This window comes from Oncorhynchus mykiss, chromosome 26 (assembly GCF_013265735.2).
Source record: "Oncorhynchus mykiss isolate Arlee chromosome 26, USDA_OmykA_1.1, whole genome shotgun sequence".
In the NCBI taxonomy this organism is placed as follows: domain Eukaryota; kingdom Metazoa; phylum Chordata; class Actinopteri; order Salmoniformes; family Salmonidae; genus Oncorhynchus; species Oncorhynchus mykiss.
This window is the reverse complement of record NC_048590.1, coordinates 12,862,404-12,886,867: the sequence shown is the minus strand read 5'-3', so window position 1 is coordinate 12,886,867 and position 24,464 is coordinate 12,862,404. Positions and strand designations below refer to the sequence as shown.

Below are 24,464 nucleotides of genomic sequence, written 5' to 3'. Positions count from 1 at the left end.
GCCTTCCGGCAAACTCAGAGCAGGCTGTCATGTGCTTTTTTTTTACCGAGGAGTGGCTTCAGTCTGGCCACTACCATAAAGGACTGAATGTAGGAGTGCTACAAAGATGGTCGTCCTTCTGGAACATTCTCCAATCTCCAGAGGAACTCTTGAGCTTTGTAAGAGTGACCATCGGGTTCTTGGTCACCTAACTGACCTTGTCCATTCACCCGTTCTAGCTAGAGTCTTGGTGGCTTCAAACTTCCATTTAAAAATTATGAGACCACTGTTCTTGGGGACCTTGAAAGCTGCATACATTTTTTGGTACCCTTCCACAATCCTGTCTGAGCTTTACATGCATTTCCTTACACCTCAGCGTGTTTTTTTTCCTCTCTGACAAGCACTGTCAACTGTAGCAGGTGTTAAACAACCACTTGGAACTACCCATTCTGGATCTGGGAGAATTGTCATCAACTACACTAATTAGCATAGCGCAACGGTCAAAAATATTACTAGAAAATAATTAGATCCATGAAATCACAAGTGAAATATAGTGAAAGACAGCTTAGCCTTTTGTTAATCACCCTGTCATCTCAGATTTTGAAATTATGCGTTAGGGCCAAAGCAAGACAAGCATGTGTAAGTTTATCGATAGCCTAGCATTATGTCCAGCTAGCAGCAGGAAGCTTGGTCACGAAAATCAGAAAAACAATCAAATTAATAATTTACCTTTGATGAGCTTCGGATGTTTTCACTCACGAGACTCCAAGTTAGACAGCAAATGTTTCTTTTGTTCAATAAAGATTTTTTATACCCAAAATACCTCAGTTTGTTGATCACGTGATGTTGAGAAATCCACCGGAAATAGCGGTCACAACGGCAAAAAAAAATCAAAATTATATCCATAATAATCGACAAACATGGCAAAGTTTCCTATAATCAATCCTCAAGGTGTTTTTCAAATATCTATTCGATAATATATCAACCGGAACAATTGGCTTTTCAGTAGGAGCGAGAGGAAAAATGACTACCTGTCTTTTACGCAAGAATGACTCGAGAGCCCTCAGCTGGCCACTTACGCAATGTAGTCGTTTACGCAGGCGTGAAACTATGTCAAAATGCTGTAGACACCTTAGGGAATACGTAGAAATAGGAATCTGGTTGATATCCCTTTCAATGGCCAAGAGGGGTGCATAGGAACACAATGGTTTCATAATAAGAGTCACTTCCTGATTGGATTTTTAATAGGCTTTCGCCTGCAATATCAGTTCTGTTATACACAGACAATATGAAAATAGTGCCACCTAGCTTCAACCTCTTGAAGCTAGGGGGCTCTATTTATTTTTGGAAAAATAACATTCCAAAAGTAAACGGCCCATTTCTAAGGACCAGATGCTAGAATATCCATATAATTGACAGCTTAGGATAGAAAACAAAAGTTTCCAAAACTGTAAAAAATATTGTCTGAGTATAACAGAACTGATATTGCAGGCGAAAGCCTGAGAAAAATCCAATCAGGAAGTGACTTATTTTGAAAGCTCTGTGTTCCAATTCATCCCTATTGACCATTGAAAGGGATATCAACCGGATTCTTTTTTCTATGGCTTCCCTAAGGTGTCTACAGACTTTAGACAGTTTCAGGCCTTTATTTTGAAGAATGAGCGTGAACAACCACATTACATAAGTGGTCAGGTGGGGGCTCTTGAGTGATTTTTGCGCAAAAGAGAGAAGCAGCCATTGTTCCTCCCGGTCCTAGTGAAAAGCCAACTGTCCCGGTTGATATATTATCGAATAGATATTTGAGAAACACCTTGAGGATTGATTATAAAAAACGTTTGCCATGTTTGTCGACATTATGGATTTAATTTGGAATTTGTCTGCGTTGTCGTGACCGCTATTTCCGGTGGATTCCTGGGCATAATGCACCAAACTAACGGAGGTATTTGGACATAAAAAATACCTTTATGGAACAAACGGAACATTTGCTGTCTAACTGGGAGTCTCGTGAGTGAAAACATCAAAGGTAAACTGTTAATTTGATTGCTTTTCTGATTTGTGACCAAGCTTCCTGATGCTAAGTGTACATAATCTTATGCTATCGATAAACGTAGACGCTTGTATTGCTTTCGCTGTAAAACATAGTTTCAAAATCTGAGACAGGCTGATTAATGCGAGTGTAGCGAAATGCTTGCACTTCTAGTTCAGACCATGAAGTAATATCTAACAAGTAATCTAACAAATTCACAACCACTACCTAATACACAGAAATGTAAGGGATGAATAAGAATGTGCATATAAATATGGATGAGCGATGGCCGTGCGGCATAGGCAAGTAGATGGTACAGAGCAGTATATACATATGAGATGAGAACTGTAGGATATGTAAACATTATTAAAGTGGCGTTATTTAAAGTAATCCCTTTATTTAAGTGGCCAGAGATTCAAGTCTGTTAGTGATGGCTGTTTAACAGTCTCATGGCCTAAAAGCTGTTTTTCAGTCTCTCGATCACAGCTTTGATGCACCTGTACTGACCACGCCTTCTGGATGAACAGGCAGTGGCCCGGGTGGTTGTTGTCCTTGATTCTTTTGGTCTTCCTTTGACATTGGGTGCTGAAGGTGTCCTGGAGGGCAGGTAGTTTGCCCCCGGTGATACATTTTGCAGACCGCACCAACCTCTGGAGAGCCTTGCGGTTGAGGGCGGTGCAGTTGCCGTACCAGGCGGTGATACAGCCCGACAGGATGCTCTTGATTGTGCATCTGTATAAGTTGGTAAGTGTTTCTGGTGACAAGCCAAATTTCTTCAACCTCCCGAGGTTGAAGAGGTGCTGGTGCGCCTTCACCACGCTGTCTGTGTGGGTGGGCCATTTCAGGTTGTCCATGATGTGAAGGCCGAGGAACTTAACTTCTCCCACTTCTCCACTGCTGTCACGTCGAGGTGGATAGGGGGGGGGGGGGGGGGGGTGCTCCCTCTGCTGGTTCCTGAAATCCACAATAATCTCATTTGTTGACGTCGAGTGAGGTTATTTTCCTGACACCACACTCCGAGGGCCCTCACCTCCTCCCTGTAGACCGTCTTGTCATTGTTGGTAATCAAGCCTACCACTGTGGTGTCTACAAACTTGATTTGAGTTGGAAGTGTGCATGGCCACGCAGTCATGGGTGAAGAGTGAGTACAGGAGAGGGCTGAGAACGCACCCTTGTGGGGCCCCAGTGTTGAGGATCAGCAGGGTGGAGATGTTGTTTCCTACCTCCACCACCTGGGGGCTGCCCGTCAGAAGGTCCAGGACCCAGTTGCACAGGGCGGGTTCGAGACCCAGGGTCTCAAGCTTAATGAAGATTTGACGGTACTATGGTGTTAAATGCTGAGCTGTAGTCAAAGAACAGCATTTTTACATAGGTATTCCTCTTGTTCAGATGGGATAGGGCAGAGTTCAGTGTGATGGCGATTTTATAATCTGTTAACTTATTGGGGCGATAAGCAAATTGGAGTCTAGGGTATCAGGTAGGGTGGAGATGATTGCTCCTTGACAAGTCTCTCAAAGCACTTCATGATGACAGGTGTGCAATGGGGTTATAGTCAGTTCAGTTACCTTAGCTTTCTTGGTAACAGGAACAATGGTGGCCACCTTAAAGCATGGAGGGACAACAGAATGGGATAGGGATTGATTGAGTATGTCCATAAACACATCAGCCAGCTGGTCTGCACGTGCGCTGAGGAACGCGTCTGGGATGGCAGCCTTGCGAGGGTTAACAAGTTTAAATGTTTTATTCACGTCGGCCACGTAGGAGAGCCCACAGGCTTTGGTAGTGGGCTGTGTCAGTGGCACTATTGTCCTCAAAGCGAGCAAAGAAGTTGTTTAATATGTCTGGGAGCAAGACGATGTCGGCGACGGGGCTGGTTTTCTTTTTGTAATCCATGATTGATTGTAGACCCTGCCTAATACATCTCGTGTTTGAGCAGTTGAATTGCGACTCCACTTTGTCTCTACACTGACGCTTTGCTTGTCCAATTGCCTTGGAGAGGATAGCTACACTGTATTCAGTCATGTTTCCAGTCATCTTGCCATGATTAAAAGCAGTGGTTCGCACTTTCACATGTGGCCATCATTCCACAGTTTCTGGTTAGGGAAGATTTTAATGGTCACAGAAGGAACGACATCTCCGATGCACTTGCTAATAAACCCACTCACCGAGTCAGCGTATGCGTCAATGTTGTCTCAGGCTATCCGGAACACATTCCAGTCCACGTGATCGAAGCAATCCCGAAGCATGTAATACGATTGGTCAGACCAGTGTTGGACAGACCTGAGCACAGGTGTTTCCTATTTTAAGTCTGGTTAAAGCCTGAGAGCAACAAAATAGAGTCATGGTCAGATTAGCTGAAGGAAGGGCGGGGGGAGGGCTTTGTATGTATCGCAGAAGTTCTAGTAGCAATGATCCAGAATGCTAGCAGCCCGTGTCGTGCATTCGATATCCTAAATTCTATCAGCATGTCTCGTTCTCAGGTTAGCTTTGTTAAAATCCCCAGCTACAATAAATGCAGTCTCAGGATACGGTTTCCAGTTTACATACAGTCCAGTGAAGTTCTTTCAGGGCCAACGAGGTATCTGCTTTTTTTTGGGGGGGGGGGGGGGGTAGATAATAAAATCTCTTGGTAGATAATACGGTCAGCATTTGATTGTGATGAATTCTAGGTCAGGGGAACAAAAGGACTTGAGTTCCCGTATGTTGTTGTGGATACACCATGAGTCGTTAATCAAAGTATGCACCCCGCCCATCTTACCAGAGATGATTGTTTCTGTCGGCGCGATGCATGAAGAAACCCGGTGGCTGTACCAGCTCTAACATATCCCGAGTGAGCCATGTTTCCGTGAAACAATGTTACTATCTCTGATGTCTCTCTAGAAGGCAACTCTTGCCCTAATTTCATCCACCTTGTTATCTAGAGTTTGGCCCTTGGCGAGTAATATGCTCGGGAGTAGGGGGTCTGAGTCTGACCAGTAGGCCGCTAGTCTGCCTCTCCTGCAGTAGGCCACAGGGATAAGATCCCATGTCCAAGGTGGAGGTCCGAATAAAGGATTTCCTTCGGGAAAGACATATTCCTGGTCGTAATGTTGGTAAGTTGTAATCGCTTTTATATCCAATAGCTCTTCCCGGCTGTATGTAATAACACTTGAGATTTCCTGAGAACCAGGGTTTGGTAGGGACAAAGGGCACATCAAACAGGGAAAAGCTCTCTTCACTGTTGCTGCACTATCAATGACCTGGCCATCAAAGGGTCAGTCGCTTTTGATACAAGGTAGTAGTGGCTTCACTGTCTAATCATCCATCTCAAACAGTTTTACCAAACCTCTACTCGAGTACCCCCAAACAGTTATACTTATTTGGGTTATTCCAGCATTAACACACCTGAATGAACTGGTCAATCAATCACAGCCCTTGAATAAGTGGGCCTAGTTTCGGGACCCATCTGTGTGTAGAGTAATGGGAATGGCACTGGCAATCAAATAATACATTTGTGAAAGATTAACTATTTTGCTACAACTGCTGAGACGTACCTGTGTCATGAGCAGATAGAGCTTGCCGTGCAGCTTGGTCAGCTTGTGGAACATCTTGACTCTACTCTCAATCATGTGGTACAATACTCCCAGCTGAAACACCAGGTCTGGCAACTGGTACAGAGGATTGAACACATAAATTAGTATGCATGATGGCATTATTCCTTGGATTTGTTTAAATTAAGATTAAATGTTGGCCCGGTCAGTCTGTCAATAACACTGAGTTTAACTAATTTCTCAAGAGCATGGAATTCAAAGCTTAAAACGCAAGACTGAACTACCATATGATTTGAGGGCTACTGGGATCTACCGGGGAACAGTGGGTTAACTGCCTTGCTCAAGGGCAGAAAGACAGATTGTACATTGTCGGCTCAGGTATTTGATCCAGCAACCTTTGTTACTGGCCCAACGCTGTAACCACTAGGCTACCTGCAGAGTGTAACTGTATTGCTGCTATTCATTCTGCTGGTCAAGCCATGTTTTAGACCTGAAGCTTTAAGGCGCTACACGAAGACACCCATAGATAAACTCACAGAGGCTAAGTAGGAGGTGTGCTGCATGAGAACAGCCTTGAGCCATCGCACCATCAGCACTGCCCTGTAGTACAAAGGGGAAGAGGCGTTAAGGGTGCAGATAGGTTCACTTTAGGCAACAAGATCTGGGGATTTAGAAATGACACCAATTGATTTGACTAAAACGGCTCAAAACGTAATATTGATTGATGTAAAGCTAAAGATAGTGAACAAAATGGATATTACAGATTCCTGACAAAAAACAAAATTGATACTCTTAATTTTAGCATCAATGTAGAGAAATATTAAAATTCATCATGCGAATGCCGATATTGAGATCTGACCATATCTGATAACAGATTCGACGGTGTTCACTTACGTGTATGGATGCCCTTGCATTCTCTTGGTGATCTCCTCCACCAATGGCAAGACGGCAGGGAGGGGTACCCGCGCAACTGTTTTCTTTATCAACATGTCCTTCCGGGTCTGAAACACTTTCTGTGGGGCGGAGGAGAGACCAATGACAGAAGAGACAAAGACTAAATTCTAAATTGATGTCAACTACAATAAGGAGGCAGAGATGTCTTGGATCTTACTGTCCAGTAAACTATTAAGATTTAAGGAATTGTTTTACAGTCAAACAAAGGATCATGTTACTTGATAATGAATTTTAAAACATACATATATTTTTTCAAATGTGTATGTATTTGGCCTTACTGCCAAAAGCATTTAACAGACAGCGCCCCACCCCCTCAATTTAGCCAATATCTGAGAGATAAGTCAGGACACCTTGGAATTGGACATGTATTTAACCACTTATTTTGGTCAGTAAACAGTGTCCATCTACTCCCATTAATGTTTGACTGGTACAGGGGGGCCTTCATACCAGTCTTGTGGGAGTCCTAGAGGGTGTCTAATACCCAACCCCTCCGACCTCAGCTTCGTCTTCATGCTGCGTTAATTTGGGCGTCGGGGTGCTAGGGTCAGTCTGTATCTGGAGTATTTCTCCTGTCTTATCCGGTGTGAATTTAAGTATGCCCTCTAAATAATTTCTCGAGGAGTTTTTCCTAGCCACCGTGCTTCTACGCCTGCATTGCTTGCCGTTTGTGGTTTTAGGCTGGGTTTCTGTACAGCACTTTGTGACATCAACTGATGTAAGAAAAGCTTTATAAATACATTTGATTGATTGAGCAGAACCACCAACATGTAGAGTAAAGGCCAAAAGCTTAAAACACTCATTCAAGGGTTCTTTCATTTTACTATGTTACATTGTAGAATAATCGTGAAGACATCAAAACTATGAACTCATACGGAATCATGTAGTAACCAAAAAAATAGGTTAAATAAAAATAAATGTTATATTTGAGATTCTTCATAGTAGACACCCTTTGCCTTGACAGCTTTGCACAGTTGGCATTCTCTCAACCAGCATCATGAGGGAGTCACCTGGATTGCATTTTAATTTACAGGTGTGCCTTAAAGTTAATTTGTGGAATTTTACTTCTTAATGCATTTGAGCCAATCAGTTGTGTTGTGACAAGGTAGGGGTGGTATACAGAAGATTGGACTTGGTCGTTTACCGAATAGCCCTTATTATGTCAAGAAAAGCTTGGCCATGGCCTCCACAATCACCCAACGTCAACACAACTGAGATGGTTTGGGATGTGATGGACCCCAGAGTGAAGGAAAAGCAGCTAACAAGTACTCAGCATGTGAGAACTGCTTCAAAACTGTTGGAAAACATTCCAGGTGAAGCTGGTTGAGAGAATACCAAGTGTGTGTTTCTGTTCGGAAGCTACAAACTCAGATCACTAGCTGACAGATTTGTATGGGATTTTAGTATTATGCCAATTAGACTTCCAATGACCCCAATCATACTTCCAAAGATGTGTCAAAATGGCTTAAGGACAACAAAGTCAAGGTATTGAAGTGGGCATCAACAAGCCCTGACCTCAACCTACAGAAAATTTGTGGGATGAACTGAAAAAGCATGTGAGCAAGAAGGCTCCTGACTCAGTTACACCAGCTGTCAGGAGGAATGGGCCAAAATTCACCCAACGTATTGTGGGAAGCTTGTGGAAGGCTACCCAAAACCCCATTTGACCCAATGCTACCAAATACTAATTGAGTGTATGTAAACTTCTGACCCACTGGGAATGTGATGAAAGACATAAGCCGAAATAAATCACTATTATTCTGACATTTCACATCAGTAAAATAAAGTGGTGATCCTAACTGACCTAAGACTAAGATTAAATGTCAGGAACTGTGAAAAACTGAGTTTAAATGTAATTGGCTAAGGTATGTAAACTTCGACTTGAACTGTATACAAAAAAAAGGGTACACTCACATTGAGGATGTTGGCGTCCTTGCTCTCCAGGCCCTGCACCAGCAGCACCGCAAAGTTGTCGGTCTGCAGAGAAGGGGCCCCCTTGACACCCTTTTCAGATGACATCTCAATCTTGCCCAGTCGCTCCTCTATAGACATCTGAAGAAGAAAAGGATGAGTAGCAGTGGAGTTAACGTAGTTAAATGAGGGTTGCAACTTGGCAGCTGACAGATGAGGGAAGAGAAATACAGTATTGTTTTTGCTGTGCTACAATGTATTCACTCCATTGACTGGGTAAGGCACAGGACGGCGCTCAACCTTAAGCGAGTGGACAGAAACTTTAGCATGGTGTCCAATTGCATTTACTACTGAGAGAGTAACTTCTACCATGCATGATGAAAGAAACTGGTCCTCAGTAGTGCAGTTGGTAGAGCATGGTGCTTGCAATGCTCTACCAGCTGCACTACTGAGGACCAGTTTTATTAACTGGTCCTCAGAATTAACTAAAGTCTCCTTCATTGACATTTTTACCAAAGAGATCATAGTCGCGCAATTAAAACATTTAACTAAAATGTTTACAGTATTTTTCAATGTAGAAATTAGCATTGAAACGAGTCTTGTTGAATGATGACTTTATTAACCTGTTAGATCTCTAGGGGCGCTATTTCATTTTTGGATAAAAAACGTTCCCGTTTTAAGCGCGATATTTTGTCACGAAAAGATGCTCGACTATGCATATTCTTGACAGTTTTGGAAAGAAAACACTGAAGTTTCAGAATCTGCAAAGATTTTGTCTGTAAGTGCCCCAGAACTCATTCTACAGGCGAAACCAAGATGATGCATCAACCAGGAATTAGCAGAATTTCTGAAGCTCTTTTTTCCATTGTCTCCTTATATGGCTGTGATTGCGCAAGGAATGAGCCTACACTTTCTGTCGTTCGCCCAAGGTCTTAGCAGCATTGTGACGTATTTGTAGGCATATCATTGGAAGATTGACCATAAGAGACTACATTTTCCAAGTGTCCGCCTGGTGTCCTGCGTGGAATTCGGTGCGCAATTGCCAGCTGCTCGTACCTATCCATTTGATATAGGGGAGAAACCATGTGTCCAAGAACGATGTATCAATGAAGAGATGTGTGAAAAACACCTTGATGATTGATTCTAAACAACGTTTGCCATGTTTTCAGTCGATATTATGGAGTTAATTTGGAAAAAAGTTTGCGTTTTGAGGACTGAATTTTCGGATTTTTTTTGGTAGCCAAATGTGATGTATAAAACGGAGCTATTTCTAATACACAAGGAATCTTTTTGGAAAAACTGAGCATCTGCTATCTAACTGAGAGTATCCTCATTGAAAACATCAGAAGTTCTTCAAAGGTAAATGATTTTATTTGAAGGCTTTTATGTTTTTGTTAATGTTGCATGCTGGATGCTAACGCTAATGCTAACGCTAAATGCTAACGCTAAATGCTAACGCTAGCTAGCTACTTTTACACAAATGATTGAGAAGCATATTTTGAAAATCTGAGATGACAGTGTTGTTTACAAAAGGCTAAGCTTGAGAGATGGCATATTTATTTCATTTCATTTGCGATTTTCATAAATAGTTAACGTTGTGTTATGCTAATGAGCTTGCTGATAGATTTACACAATCCTGGATACAGGGGTTTTTTCATAGCTAAACGTGACGCAGAAAACGGAGCGATTTGTCCTAAACAAATAATCTTTCAGGAAAAACTGAACATTTGCTATCTGAGAGTCTCCTCATTGAAAACATCTGAAGTTCTTCAAAGGTAAATGATTTTATTTGAATGCTTTTCTGTTTTTTTGTGTAAATGTTGCCAGCTGAATGCTAATGCTAAATGCTACGTTAGCCATCAATACTGTTACACAAATGCTTGTTTTGCAATGGTTGAGAAGCATATTTTGAAAATCTGAGATGACAGTGTTGTTAACAAAAGGCTAAGCTTGAGAGCTAGCATATTTATTTAATTTCATTTGCGATTTTCATGAATAGTTAACGTTGCGTTATGGTAATGAGCTTGAGGCTGTAGTCACGATACCGGATCCGGGTTTGGGAGATCAGAGAGGTTAAGGAACCGCTCCTTAGTAAAAAACACATGACAGCCTGCTTAGAGTTTGCCAGAAGACACTTAAAGGTGTAGATTCCCTGGTCTGATAAAACCAAGATTGAACTTGTTGGGCTGATGTGATGCTTGGCATTCTAGAGGAAACCTGGCACCATCCCTATGGTGAAGCATGGTGGCAGCATCATGCTGTGGGGGATGTTTTTCAGCAGAAGGGACTGGGAGATTAGTCAGGATCGAGGGGAAAAGATGAACAGAGCAAAGTACCAAGATCCTTGATGAAAACCTGCTCAGGACCTCAGACTGGGGCAAAGGTTCACCTTCCAACATGACAACGACCCGAAGCACACAGCCAAGACAATGCAGAAGTGGCTTTGGGACAAGTCTCGAAGTGTCCAGGAAGTGAGCCCGAGCAAACATCTCTGGAGAGACCAGCAAACAGTGCAGCAGCGCTCCCCATCCAACCTGACAGAGCTTGAGAGGGTCTGCAGAGAAGAATGGGAGAAACTCTCCAAATACAGGTGTGCCAAGCTTGTAGCGTCATACTCTTTGGCTGTAATCACTGCCAAAGGTGCTTCAACAAATTACTGAGTAAAGTGTCCGAATACTTTCCGAATGCACTGTATGTACGGCAGGACTAAATCTGAGAGATGGGTAGGAGCAAGTCCATGTAATGGTTTGTAGTATAACCTTAAATCAGCCCTATCCTGAACAGGAAGCAATCCCGATCTCTTTCCAGGTGTTCTAACACATTTTTGTGTCTGAATCCCTACACGAGCTGTCATGAAGATGTTTTATTTTATGGGGCCTTGTTTTGATAACCTTTGGTCAAAGTTCTTCATGTTGTCAGTGAGTATTGTTTACAGGATGAACCGCCCCCACCTACCGTCAACCAATCATGTCAATACGGACCTATGCGGAGCCCTCCGCATGTGTACCCTCCTGCCTGCGCCACTTCTATTTCTTAGGGCCCAAATACTGTTCATAACTTTTCAGACACCTCTTGTTGGAGAGAATTTGCTGTTTTAACTTAGGGATGGAATCTGTGGAATGTGCCCCGCAGATGTGTGAGCTCTGGAACAGGCATCCTATGTTAGGCAGTGTGCGATGCTGGGCTACTGATATTCCCTGGGGTTGTTTGGCAGGTAAAATTGACTTGTAAGCGCAATGGCTGTCAACAGATGCGTTCTTATTTGACAGTGAAGCAGAGGACGCATCAGTTGTCGCAAGATATTTTCGGAAGGTAGAAATGAATATGGAGAAAAAAAATGATCATTTGAGTATTTTTCTGACCTCTGAATTTCGATTGGTTTGAGTATCTTAAATCGGCAACCGATGCGTATCGGTGAATAGTTGCATCCCTAACATATTCCCTTTAAGACTTTTTTTATCCAAAGGGTCTTAGTAATGCGTGCATACATTTTACGCATGAATGATTCCATCAATTTAACCAACAGATGTTTTAACGAGGAACTGCTGTCAGGTGCAGATTTATCCTCAGTGATTTGTACAAATCACAATTCCGCAGGTGTTTGCATCTTTAGAATTTCTGAAAGTGAGGGTACATTTGGCACATAGACTTGCAAAGAGACGCGATGGAGCTACTGTCCTGCTTCTGCTTCTCATTCTAGTACCTTCAACAGACGCCTACCCCCAAAACTTTATAGAGCATCTGACAATTACACAAGATTTAAGTTCTGAGTTTTTAGCGATGACTTCAAATATTCATCTTAAGTCAAGGTTTTTATTGCTATCGCCAACAGAGTTGAGGGGCAAGTTGGAGTCAAGTATTTGAGCAAGAAACACTCAGTGTTCAACCTTGAAAGGCCAAGTTGGTCTTGGTTGAGGTGTATGCAAGACAATATACCTCTTTGGCATCTGTGCTCTTTCTCTTCTCGGATCCCAGGGCTCCTTTGACCGGCGCTTGGTGACCGGGAAGCCCAGGGACGACAACTTTGCTCTTGGCATTAACTACTGGGGTTTTCACCTGTAACAAGAGAGTATGTCACTGTTTTTCCATTTTTACCAAACAAACCACTCAACTTCAATGACCCATTTCCCAATCAACAATTACATTTTTGGAAAACAACAATGCAAGCTTTCAGGGATCAGGGGTGTGTTTAAACTCATGCTCTGATATTGTCACTTAATTGAGCAACGCAACAGTAACGTGCCATACCACTGGTTCAGTTTCTCAGAACAGTAAATAAAACTAAATTGCTGCCGCTGGGAATTACCTTGGAGACTGTGGTTTCCATGGTGAGGGAGAGGGTGGTGTGGACATCACGGGTCAGGCAAACATGTCTCTCTGCCGTGTTCACCTCCTTAAGGAGGGGACAGTCAGTTACAGTAAAAATAATTTAAATATAAAGCACTATACATTTCTATAATTATATCTGCTGTGTTACAACGTATTCACTCCTCCGTTGACTGGGTGAGGAACAGGACAGCACTTTCCGTGAGGAAGGAGTGAAACGATACTTCATACTACTGACCGCGTAAGACAGAATGTCTGTGCGTAATGGCAGGAAGGGACAGGGGGATACCTAATCAGTTGAACTGAACACATTCAATTGAAATCTGTCATCTGCATTTAACCCCACCACTCCGAACAGGAAGCATTTTGCAGAATATTCCTTAAGGTCTACCTACTCACATTTCGCCTCTAACCTAAATATTTGTGGCGAAGTGTACAAACCAAATCAAAAACATTCCTTAAGTGTTAACTGTATATTGAAAAGCCAATATGACGCTCAAGTCAGGGACATTGCTAGAGTTTTGTCATCAGCCTAGATTTAAAACAAACATTTATTAGCTAGAACATTAAAACTGTGACAGTCATTTTTGAAAGGTTAGAATAATTGCACACTGGAGTATACAACACATGTATGAATTAAACTCACCACTCTCTCCATGACAGGCTGCAAGTGGTTGCCGTAGGCCAGCAGCAAGCTGTGTGTGTCTGTAGTGAGGGCCGCAGCCAACAGGGGAACGGGAATGGGGCTGTCCTCCACCCCAGTCATCTGCACTGTACACAACGGGGACAGGGGCTTCTTACAGGGCCTACAGAGGAAACAATAATATTCATTAATGAACATGACATAGGTATCAAAGAAGTGTGCCATGTAATTATAGTATTGGTACACATTACAGAAGAGAAATGTATCAGTTGTCAGTACTATATAATTTATAAATACTGCACTGACAATGTTAAATTAAGCTCGATCAATGAAAAACACCCGGTGTGAATGCGGGCTCCCAAGTGGCGCAGCGGTCTAAGGCACTGCATCTCAGTGATAGAGGCTTCGCTACAGACACCCTGGTTCAAATCCAGGCTGCATCACAACCGGCCTTGATTGTGAATAGGGCGGCACACAAATGGCCCAGCGTTGTCGGGGTTTGGCTATCATTGTAAATAAGAATTTGTTCTTAACTTCTTATGGCTGGGGGCGCTGTTTTCACATTCGGATGAAAAGCGTGCCCAGAAGCTAAGATATTATTATTATTAGTATATTTGGATAGAAAACAGATTCTTAAACTGTTTGAATGTCTGTGAGTATAACAGAAATCATATGGCATGTGAAAACCTGAGAAAAATCCAACCAGGAAGTGGGATTCTGAGGTTTGTATTTTTTCAAGTGATTGCCTTTCCAATATGAAGTGTAAATGGGTTCATATTGCACTTCCTAAGGCTTCCACTAGATGTCAACAGTCTTTAGAACCTTCTTTCAGGCTTCTACTATGAAGGGGGAGCAAATAAGAGCTGTTTGAATCAGGGGTCTGGCAGAAAGCCATTAGTTTAGTCACTGAGCACGAGCTCTGTTCCTTTTCATTTCTAAAATGAAAGGAATTGTCCAGTTGAAACTATTGAAGATTTATGATAAAAACATTCTAAAGATTGATTCTATACATCGTTTGACATGTTTCTACGAACTGTAATAGAAATCGTTTGACTTTGTCTCGACTTAGTGCTCGCGCTTTGTGCATTTGGATTACTGGACTAAACACGACCAAAAGGAGGTATTTGGACATAAATGGACTTAATCGAACAAAACAAACATTTATTGTGGAACTGGGATTCCTGGGAGTGCATTCCGATGACCATCAAAGCTAAGTGAATATTTAAAATGCTATTTCTGACTTTGGTTGACTCCACAACATGGCAGATCTGTTTGGTGGCTGAGCACTGTACTCAGATTAGTGCATGGTGTGCTTTTGCCATGAAGCTTCTTTGAAATCTGGCACAGCGGTTGTAGTAACCTCTTGAAACTAGGGGGCACTATTTTTATTTTGGGAAAAATAACACTCCAAAAGTAAACCGCCTATTTCTCAGGACCAGATGCTAGAATATGCATATAATTGACAGCTTAGGATAGAAAACACTAAGGTTTCCAAAACTGTAAAAAATATTGTCTGTGAGTATAACAGAACTGATATTGCAGGCGAAAGCCTAAGAAAAATCCAATCAGGAAGTGACTCATGTTTTGAAACCGTTGTGTTCCTATGCACCCCTATTGGCCACTGAAAGGGATATCAACCAGATTTATTTTTCTATGTATTCCCTAAGGTGTCTAATTTGTGAAGTAGTTTCACGCCTTTATGTTGAAGAATGAGCGTAAACGACTACATTGCGTAAGTGGCCAGCTGAGGGCTCTCAAGAGTGATTCTTGCGTAAAAGACAGAGGTAGTCATTTTTCCTCTCGCTCCTACTGAAAAGCCAATTGTCCCGGTTTATATATTATCGAATAGATATTTGAAAAACACCTTGAGGATTGATTATAAAAAACGTTTGCCATGTTTCTGTCGATATTAAGGATCTAATTTGGAGTTTTTTTCCCGGCGTTGTCGTGACCGCAATTTCCAGTGGATTTCTCAACAAAATGTGAAGAACAAACGGAGCTACTTCTGCTACAAAAATCATATATTTCACTTGTGATTTCATGAATATGAATATTTTCTAGTAATATTTTTGTCCGTTGCGTTATGCTAATTAGTGTCAGTTGATGACAATTCTCCCGGATCCGGGAGCGGTAGTTCCAAGACGTTATTAACTGACTTGCCTAGTTAAATATAGGTTCAATTTAAAAAAAAGTATTTAAATAATGGTTTGGTCGCCAATTGTCATAAGTCTGTGCCCATAGCATGAACCAGCCTTTTTCCTCACTGAATAGAGATGATTGGGATGAACATGGACTCGTTCACTCTTCCTCTGACAGATATAAGACTCTGTGCCATAAGAAAGACAGCGCCTTGCAGTGACAGGGTAATATTATGTGTTAGTAAATCAACTTGAACACGAGGATGAGGGTTTTTAAACTCACCCGTTCAAAAAATGCTCAAAGAGATGAAGCTGGCCGTCTTTACACACCACTGCTAGCCTCAACGCCTAAGAGAAGGAGAAATTGGATTAGGCATGCGTCTTAGCGGTCTAGTCCCAAATCAGCCCCCACAACATTATCTTGGACAACCTGCACATCCAGTTATTAAGTAATGTCTTGAACCAAGGGAGGCACAAGAGACCAAACTTGGTCAACCACTACCCCCCCCCCGCTAACAAATGATCGGGTCAATGGTCCCCTTAGATCTCATCTTAGTCATTTGGCCAGGTCACACCGTGCTGACAATGGGAGAGATTCAGACAGCGAGACAAAACGAGAGCCTTCCACAACCAGTGCTCCTAAGCGCGACACTGTTTTTCCACTGGGGAATGTTTGGCTAACTTCAGCTGGCACTTGTTTATGCAAAACTGGCACCCTACTCCAAATAACCTCCAGTGAAGCACAGCCATCTCACCTCTTCCTTGCTGTTGGAGGTGAAGAGGTCTATGTGGTGAGGCTCGTCAGTCAGGTTGAAGGACACCACTGAGTTCTTGTCCTTGCCGTCCTCCCGGACTTGCCTAAGGGGTGGACAGACACATGAATATGTAGCGTATACACAGCACACGAGTCCGCCCAAAGACAAGCCAGTTGGCTTTGCTTTGTTCATTTAACCTTGAGTTCTTGATAGCAAGTGAACACTAGAAATCAAAACACTTGTTCTTTATTCAATCAGGCTGTCAAGACAAATGACAGGTCTGTTTATTTTTTTTGTAAGGGAGTATTTTGTAAGAAACTTTGACATGACACTTCATATCACATGCAACACAAAACAACCCCTGTGTATTGTGGGTCTATTGGGAGAAGCGCTGTGGCGTTCATTACTAACCACACGCTGAGGAGTCTGTCGTGGGCTGCGCCGGAGAGGAAGTAGAGGCCGTTACTATCCGGGGGGCGTGTGGTGGCGAAGCGCAGGGTCGTCACCGCTGTGGAGTGACCTGTGAACTTCTGATGGAGGGAAAAAACAGGCGGGAGGTGTAAGTTTGGAGAAAACATCTTGATCCAAAGACAGGGGAATCTGAGGTAATCACTGAAGTGGCTCATGTTCATTAGGGCACACAATGAAAAAGGCTGATGAAGAGGTGGTCCTCTTGTTGGCAATGTCCAGGTACTACACCTGAGTGGCTTATTTTTTTCACCCATTTGGTGACAACTGAACGACCCAATTACTTATGCTTATGGATCTGTTTGAATTTGACTGTTAAGGGGGTGTAAATGCATCTGCTACATGGAAATATAAGTGTAAGGACCGTAGGCCTGTCAGCTACCCTGCATAATAGCGTGACGAATTCATGCGAGTGTCTGCCACATAACTGCTGCGTATGCGGTCTGGGCAAGACCCACTTACTAAAAGCAAAATGTATGCTTGATCATAAAATGTGTTCCGAGGCTTTGTATGGAGGGTGAGAGATCAAATCAAGCTCATAACCCCATGGCTGAGTGCCTCAAATTGTGTAACAATGCAGAGGGCTCCATATTGACATGATTGGTTGACAGTAGGTGTGGACGGGAGGTCCTGTACAAACACGCTTCCTTGACAAGTAGTGGTAGGAACGCCCTGACATTTGCAGAGGCCGTATGACCGTAAATGATGCATGGCCAATGCAGACATCAGATTGACCAAGCAGTGCCTTTTACCCGGTACACGTCCTTGGTCTCGAGGTCCCACATCTTGATGGTATGTCCCGCTGAGAGCAGCAGCTTGCCATCCGGACTCACACACAGACTGGTCACTGGGGCACGATCAGCCTTCCACTTACTGTGGAAAAGAAAAAATTAGAGGAAGAAATCCAAAATTCCAACCCTTTCACTCATGTCCAAACATTTTCTTAAATATTCTTACAGTGCGGGGGGAAAATATCCGATGACTGAAACTTGGGTCAATCTCAGATCGATTGTCTGGGGCCAAGTTGACCTCCCCTTTCATGCAAGAACGTCAACACCATATTGCTTTGCGGGAAAGAGGATCATATGTACATTTAACAGAGTTAATCCAATTCCAATCCCCTTGCTTAAGGGGTCTGGGGTCCTCCCCAGGATCTGAGATGCTCAGTTCTGGTGACTTTTTAGAGGGACATTCATTCTTCTCCCAACTGAATGAAAATATAACACCGACACCATGTAAAATATAATTTCCACCTAAAAAATGACTAATAACAATGGCTTTTAACATATTGGACCATGCATATAGCCTATAAAGTCTATATCAGGGGTATTTAACACTTACCCTACCTACGAGGCCCGGAACCTTCTGGTTTTGGGTTCTACCTGATAATTAATTGACCTGGTATCCCAGATCTAAAATCAGTCCCTGATTAAAGAGTCGGGATGAAAAAAAAGCTGTGGAACTGGCTTCAGGGCCCAGAGTTGAATATGAGGGTCGAAAGCAGGGCTCTCCCACAGTTACTGGAGAGCTATCCTTGTGTGGCTTCACTCCAACCATAGTTGTAACTAACCTGATTCATCTTATCAACCAGCTAATTAATAGAACCACGTGCACTAGATTAGGGTTGGAATGAAAACCCACAGGATGGTAGTGCTCCAGGAACAGTGTTGGAGAGCACTGGTCTATATTAATAAATGTTCTATAAGCAATAAGAATCATCAGCTGTAACCCAACTGATGCAGAATAGTGGTTATAAAACATACTGCATTTTCCCATTGACACATCCCGATTGTTATTACTATACATTCATAATTATATACTTATTTTGATCTAATACATGTTTTCCTCCCTATGGCTCTTGAAACTCGAATGCGCCTCGAGAAGAATATTTCTCACAGAACACACAATAAGGCAAATAGTTAAATAGGTAAATTATTTTGCTATGGGTTTGTCGGATTTTGTTAACATTACATGGCAAAAAAAGGCAACACTAGGCATTGAATTACTTTGCCAGTTGCTAGAGTAGGCTACACACTGAGTTGAGCAAAGCGGTGGAGGGCATTTTAATTCCCTTCATCTGAACATTGGCCTGTCAGCAACAATTGTGCATGTCAGTTCAGCGCACACAACAATACACAAAAACAAGAATGCATTTATTTGGGAATATATTTAGAACAGACATACTTCTGTTTTAGGATGCATGTAATTACAACCCCCCCTCCCCCCCAGAGATTTGTATTGCAGATATACACTGACCTCTATACTTTCCACCAAATCCCATCTGACAAGTGTGTGAGCATGAGTAGGACCTCATCTGCCAAAAGACACTATATAGCAATGAGTGGCCTAATTGGTCAACAATAATTATTCCTGACAATACTGCTGAGACCGTGTAAGCTTATGCACTCCAAGACTTCAATCAGCAACCAGTGAATTTAAGTTTTAACCGGGTCAAGAAGCTTGTGAACACCATTTTCTATCGAAATTATCCTGCGCCTATGAGCAGTTATGCCAAGGCTCATGCAAGTCTGGCTACCTACTTAAATGTAAATCAGGTTGAAGCACCAGACTTGAAATGCACATTGGATTGTGAATGTAACACATTCCTACAGCGAGACAAATCCGGTGTAAAACCGACCTTTCAACACCACAAAAGGTGTTACTGCTGAGCCATGGAGGACTGTCGCAGAGAAAACCCTTTTTTGGTTTAAACCAGTTTTATTCGATTTCCCCACCACCGGTACCCACCAGCGCGCCTTGCCCGTCTGTAGGTCCCACTCTACGATGTGTGTGTCGTCTGAGCCACTGTACAGCAGGCAGTCCTCAGGGTGCCACTGCACACAGTTCACCACACCACTGTGACTTGCGTCCTGGGAAAGAGCAGATGTCAACAATATTCTTTGATAGTGTGATAGAACATTAAGAAAAATTATTCATAGGGTTCACAATTGGAATAAAAACAGTACCAGATGTTTCACTAACTTGCACAATTGAGGGTAAAAATGTTGTGAAATTCTGTCACTGCAGCATATTATAGAACATAGAATAAAGTACTAGGCTTGGGTAGCATACCATATATCGGGCATTTAGAAAAACCCACAGGATGGTTTAACCTCTAGTGACTCCCCATCCCGCATGAGGGAGCGTAATCGACTGACTAATTAGCATAACGCAACGGACATAAATATTCCTATGGTTTAAGTTTAATAAATGTGAATATTTGTCGTTACTTTTTAAGTAAATACCTGCAGTGCAATACATTAGGAGATAAACATAATGTTCTTCATTTCACCTGTCACATTATGAAGATTAGTCAAGGGGTGTTTGTTTACAATCACAACTAGAGTCGGGAGCCTTGTGAGTCACTCACTGTTGAACAGCAACAGGTGATCTAATTACAGCATGGAATTCCCAACTAAATGTTTGCAAGCTACATAGCTCACAACTACTAAGTTAAGTGTCTAAAATGTGCTAAATGCTCTGCAGTTGTGCATTTGGTTAGCTAATTTTGTAGATTGTTACCTAGCTTTGGGGTTAGTTTCTTTCAAAATTAAGCATTCACTCAATAACAGCAGAGAATACCTTGCTGGATTAAGATCCCTACCAGCTATTATTTGTTTTGTGCATTCAGGAAACTAGAATTTTTGTTACTTTTAGTTTAGGTCAGAAAACGTACAAAATGTTAGCAATGCGTTCATTGGCATTTAACATTCTCTATGGGATTTTAGCATTGCTAACATGTCAGATTACAGAGTATAGGTATGGATTGAAAACAGCCCCCCTTGTGTTCAGTGGCGGTGTTACCAAATATCCCAGTGTGGAACAAGGTCAATAAGGTCAGTATGAAGTTATGACAATCTGGTCACCGCCCAAACGTAGAAAGTAACACTTCCAACCATACGGCAAACATTGTCTTCTATTATGCAGGCAACATGTTTTATTTTACTAGTCAATATGGTCTAATAGAAGTTCTCAATTGTATGATTTTTGGTACATCCCCAAATGGTCAGAGACGGTGGCGCCACATCCCACTCCTTACCAGTGTACAGTGCAGTGCTCCTTTCACTGTGCTGTAGATGATAACGCTGCCCGCAGCCGTGCCCAGAGCCAACAGGTCCACCTGATTTTCCACCTGTCCTGCCTCTGATTTCCTCTTCTTCCGTTGAGGTCCCTCCTGTAGTACAAATACTCATTAGTCAATATTAACTATTAAATTCACTTTTTTAACTGACTGATAAAACTAGGGACACCACCGTTCATTTTCCTTGGTGCAACACTTGAGCTGTTTTGCTGGTCATGTAACCAGAGGCATTTAGATTGTTGAGTGACTTTGGGTAGAAACTACCCCCGTATCTGTGCATTAGAAATGTTGATGAGTATACGAGAAGCTCTGGTTCTAACTCCCATTTAAAAAAATAAATTTGTTAATTACAAAATAGGGAATTTCGCAGAGCAACTACCTAAACGTACTCCTTTTTTTGAAGTACATACAGGTAATAACAGGTACAAATATAAATGTGCACGCAACTAAGAAAATAAAAAGCTTTCGGTGCTTCCAATGTATTGAGCCATTGTAGATTCTGACCAACCTCTCACTCAACGTCAACAAAACAAAGGAGATGATCGTGGACGTCAGGAAACAGCAGAGGGAGCACCCCCCTATCCACATCAAAGGTGGAAAGTTAAGTTCCTCGGCGTACACATCACGGACAAACTGAAAAGGTCCACCAACACAGACATTCTCATAAAGAAGGCGCAACATCGCCTCATCAACCTCAGGACGCTGAAGGAATTTGGCAGCAGGTAGCCTAATGGTTAGAGTGTTGGGCCAGTAACCGAAAGGTTGCTAGATCAAATCCCCGAGCGGACAACGTAAACATATCTAGTTCTGCCCTTGAACAAGGCAGTTAACCACTTCATTGTAAATAAGAATTTGTTCTTAACTGACTTGCCTAGTTAAAAAGGTTGAATAAAAAGATGCAACATTTAAAACCCCTGACAAACTTCCTGTCTTGCTGTATCACAGCCTGGTATGGCAACTGCACCGCCCTCAATCGCAAAGCTCTCCAGTGGGTGGTGTGGTCTGCACAACACATCACCGGGGTCAAACTACTTGCCCTCCATGACACCCACAGCACCCGATGTCACAGGAAGGCCAAAAAGATCAAGGACAACAACCACCCGAGCCACTGCCTGTTCACCCCACTCCCATCCAGATGGCCAGGCCAGGTCAGTACAGGTGCATCAAAGCTGGGAACAGCGAGACTGAAAATAAGTTTCTATAGCAAGGAAATCAGCAATCACTAACTGCTGCCTACATTGAAACCTAATCACTAGTCACTAATAAATGTATCACTAATCACTTTAAACAATGCCGCATTAATAATGTTTACATATCGTGTATTACATGTATATACTGTATTTTATACCATCTACTGCACTATGCCTATGCAGCTCAGCCATCGCTCATCCATATATTTTCTCATTCACCCCTTTATATTTGTCTGTATTAGATAGTTAGGGAATTGTTAGATATTACTGCAATGTCAGAACTAGAAGCACTTCGCTACAATGCTAACCACGTGCATGAGACCAATAACATTTGATTTGACCTGTGCATGGTGAGTGATTCACATTGGGGTGCCGAAATGTCCTTTTTCGGTTGCCTGTAAATTTGTATCTATACCTTTTTGTAAGTACATGTCAGTTGTAACAGGAGTAAATGATAGTTGCTCAGGGAAATTCCATATATGGTGAGTATCAAACTTATTTTGACATTGAAGGCTTGCGGAGCTGGAGCTTCCTGGGTGTGGGAGCCATGAAATACTCATCGTCGACATTGCTTACAGGTAACCCTTGCATTGACAGGAAGCCGAACTCATAGTAACTAGACCACAAAAGGCAACTGCAAAATCACTAAGTTGTCAAAACGGTTTCTTATTGTGACACTAAACCATGTCACTTGAATAGCCATCCCCCTACTTAACACCTGTTTTACTTTAAACGTGTAGCTGTCTAGATTCATACTAAAGGGAGTACGGTTGAATAGATTGTCGTGAAGATTGTCCCTTGTCAGAACGCCTCGATTTAAAGTGATTTCCGTAGCAGGTAAGGCGAGAGTTTTCGATAACCCTACCCCTTCTCCTAACTTCAACCGGTTTCTTAACCTGACACGTTATTTATCCTAACCTGGTGCTTAAATTATCCGAACCTACTACGAAAAAGCACTTCGGCATCGAAGTGGCGTGAAGTGTTTCCCATCTGACACGTATATGAAACGATAGCTAACAAGTTAAAGGTGGTAAAACGTGGTCGAGATAAACGCATTACTGTGGTCAAATTCAATGACAAAAAATAAGACAAAGCAAATAACTCCGCAGTCGTGTATTGTTGTTATACGTTAGAGGGGTACGGAACTTAACGTTACAAAATTGGATTTGGAAATCAAAATCTGCGTCACATGGTGAATAGGTAGCTAACGTTAGCTAGCTGTTCTAATCTAGCTAGCTAACCCTTTACGGTTGGCTATTTACATTTGTGTTAGTATTTGAAAAGCAACTGTCCTTATTACATGTATTTGTTTGACTTATTAGTCGTTCTTAGTCTGAATCAAGACACATTCAAGGAACTCGTGGCAATTTGGGGCTACCACCATGTGCAACTAACATGTGCGTCCTGCAGGACAGGAGGTAACGTTAGCTAACGTTAGTTTCAACAAGCTAAACGTGGCAAATACAACACACCACACAACATAATTGTAAACGACTTAAGATATAATTCCATCACAAGTAGATATAACGTAAGTCTAAAAGCATTTATTTGATTAAAGTAATCAGAAAGTTGTTTTACTAGCAGGAACGCCTGGGCCTACGCCTCCCCCGACACATACCTTGGCCTTTCGGCATGGTCCCCAAGATATGCAGGTACAAGTGGCACTCAAGTGTGCTGAAGGCACGTATTCTTGATTAAGTGTTTTAATATCTGTGTTCCAAATACGAAGTCTGCCATCCTGAGCACATAAAGCAAGGTATTGACGTGACTTTGGAGAGAAAACACAGGGTAGCCCCAAAGAAAAACTACCTCCATCAGCCGCCATTATTGAACCAATGTCTGCCTGGATTGCCAAGAACCACGTGTTTATTGCCCACAGAGCAGGCGCGTTGGTGCATCAGTTGGAGACCTTTCATTGGTTAGTGTGAGATTTTTGGGGCGTGGTTAGAATTACAAGTGTGAAAATGGGAAGAGATATGTATTCAATGACGAAGAAAGAGTACAAGCTGTGCTCGAATACCCACAATAACATACTGTATACGACATAGTTAAAATAAAAAAATAACGGTATCCTTTCAGTTGGGCATACTAGCGCTACGCATTTCTACCGGAAATGGATGATGTTGCTATGCAACCTCTTACCAGCATAACAAATTACTAGACATTTTACTTATGTTCGTAAATTCAATCTGGGGTGCCAGAGTGCGCTCTGGGCGTTCATAAATTCAGAGCGTTTCCCCCCTGGAGCGTTCAGAGCGCACACTGGACGCTCTGGCGGAGGAGTAGGAGTGATCCGAGCATTCTGACCATCACAACAAGCTAATGGTTAGCTACGTCGACACAAATGCTAGAACATCTCAATGACAATTTTACTGGTCCTAGAGCTGGATAGGCTGTTTTCATGTTATCCAGAGCGTTGGTGACTAACTGTGCTGCGGGCAAAAATGTAATTCGTTTTTCCCCCCT

At 42.4% G+C, this 24,464-nt stretch overlaps 1 protein-coding gene across 1 annotated transcript in view; it reads right to left on the bottom strand.

Annotated features, from left to right (window-relative positions):
- The window catches only part of wdr43 (WD repeat domain 43), a 36,275-nt gene extending 12,396 nt beyond the window's left edge, over window positions 1-23,879 (bottom strand). The window contains exons 1-14 of the mRNA XM_021585701.2: window positions 23,617-23,879; window positions 20,767-20,901; window positions 19,476-19,597; window positions 17,480-17,600; window positions 16,671-16,789; window positions 16,260-16,362; window positions 15,788-15,852; window positions 13,370-13,529; window positions 12,704-12,790; window positions 12,334-12,453; window positions 8,401-8,538; window positions 6,430-6,548; window positions 6,072-6,135; window positions 5,539-5,652 (exon numbers count right to left, since the gene is read on the bottom strand). Of these exons, the coding sequence (XP_021441376.1) occupies window positions 5,539-5,652; window positions 6,072-6,135; window positions 6,430-6,548; window positions 8,401-8,538; window positions 12,334-12,453; window positions 12,704-12,790; window positions 13,370-13,529; window positions 15,788-15,852; window positions 16,260-16,362; window positions 16,671-16,789; window positions 17,480-17,600; window positions 19,476-19,597; window positions 20,767-20,901; window positions 23,617-23,823 (1,674 nt within the window). The 5' untranslated portion in view covers window positions 23,824-23,879. The remainder of the gene's footprint in view (window positions 1-5,538; window positions 5,653-6,071; window positions 6,136-6,429; window positions 6,549-8,400; window positions 8,539-12,333; window positions 12,454-12,703; window positions 12,791-13,369; window positions 13,530-15,787; window positions 15,853-16,259; window positions 16,363-16,670; window positions 16,790-17,479; window positions 17,601-19,475; window positions 19,598-20,766; window positions 20,902-23,616) is intronic.
- Between the last annotated feature and the right edge of the window lie 585 nt (window positions 23,880-24,464).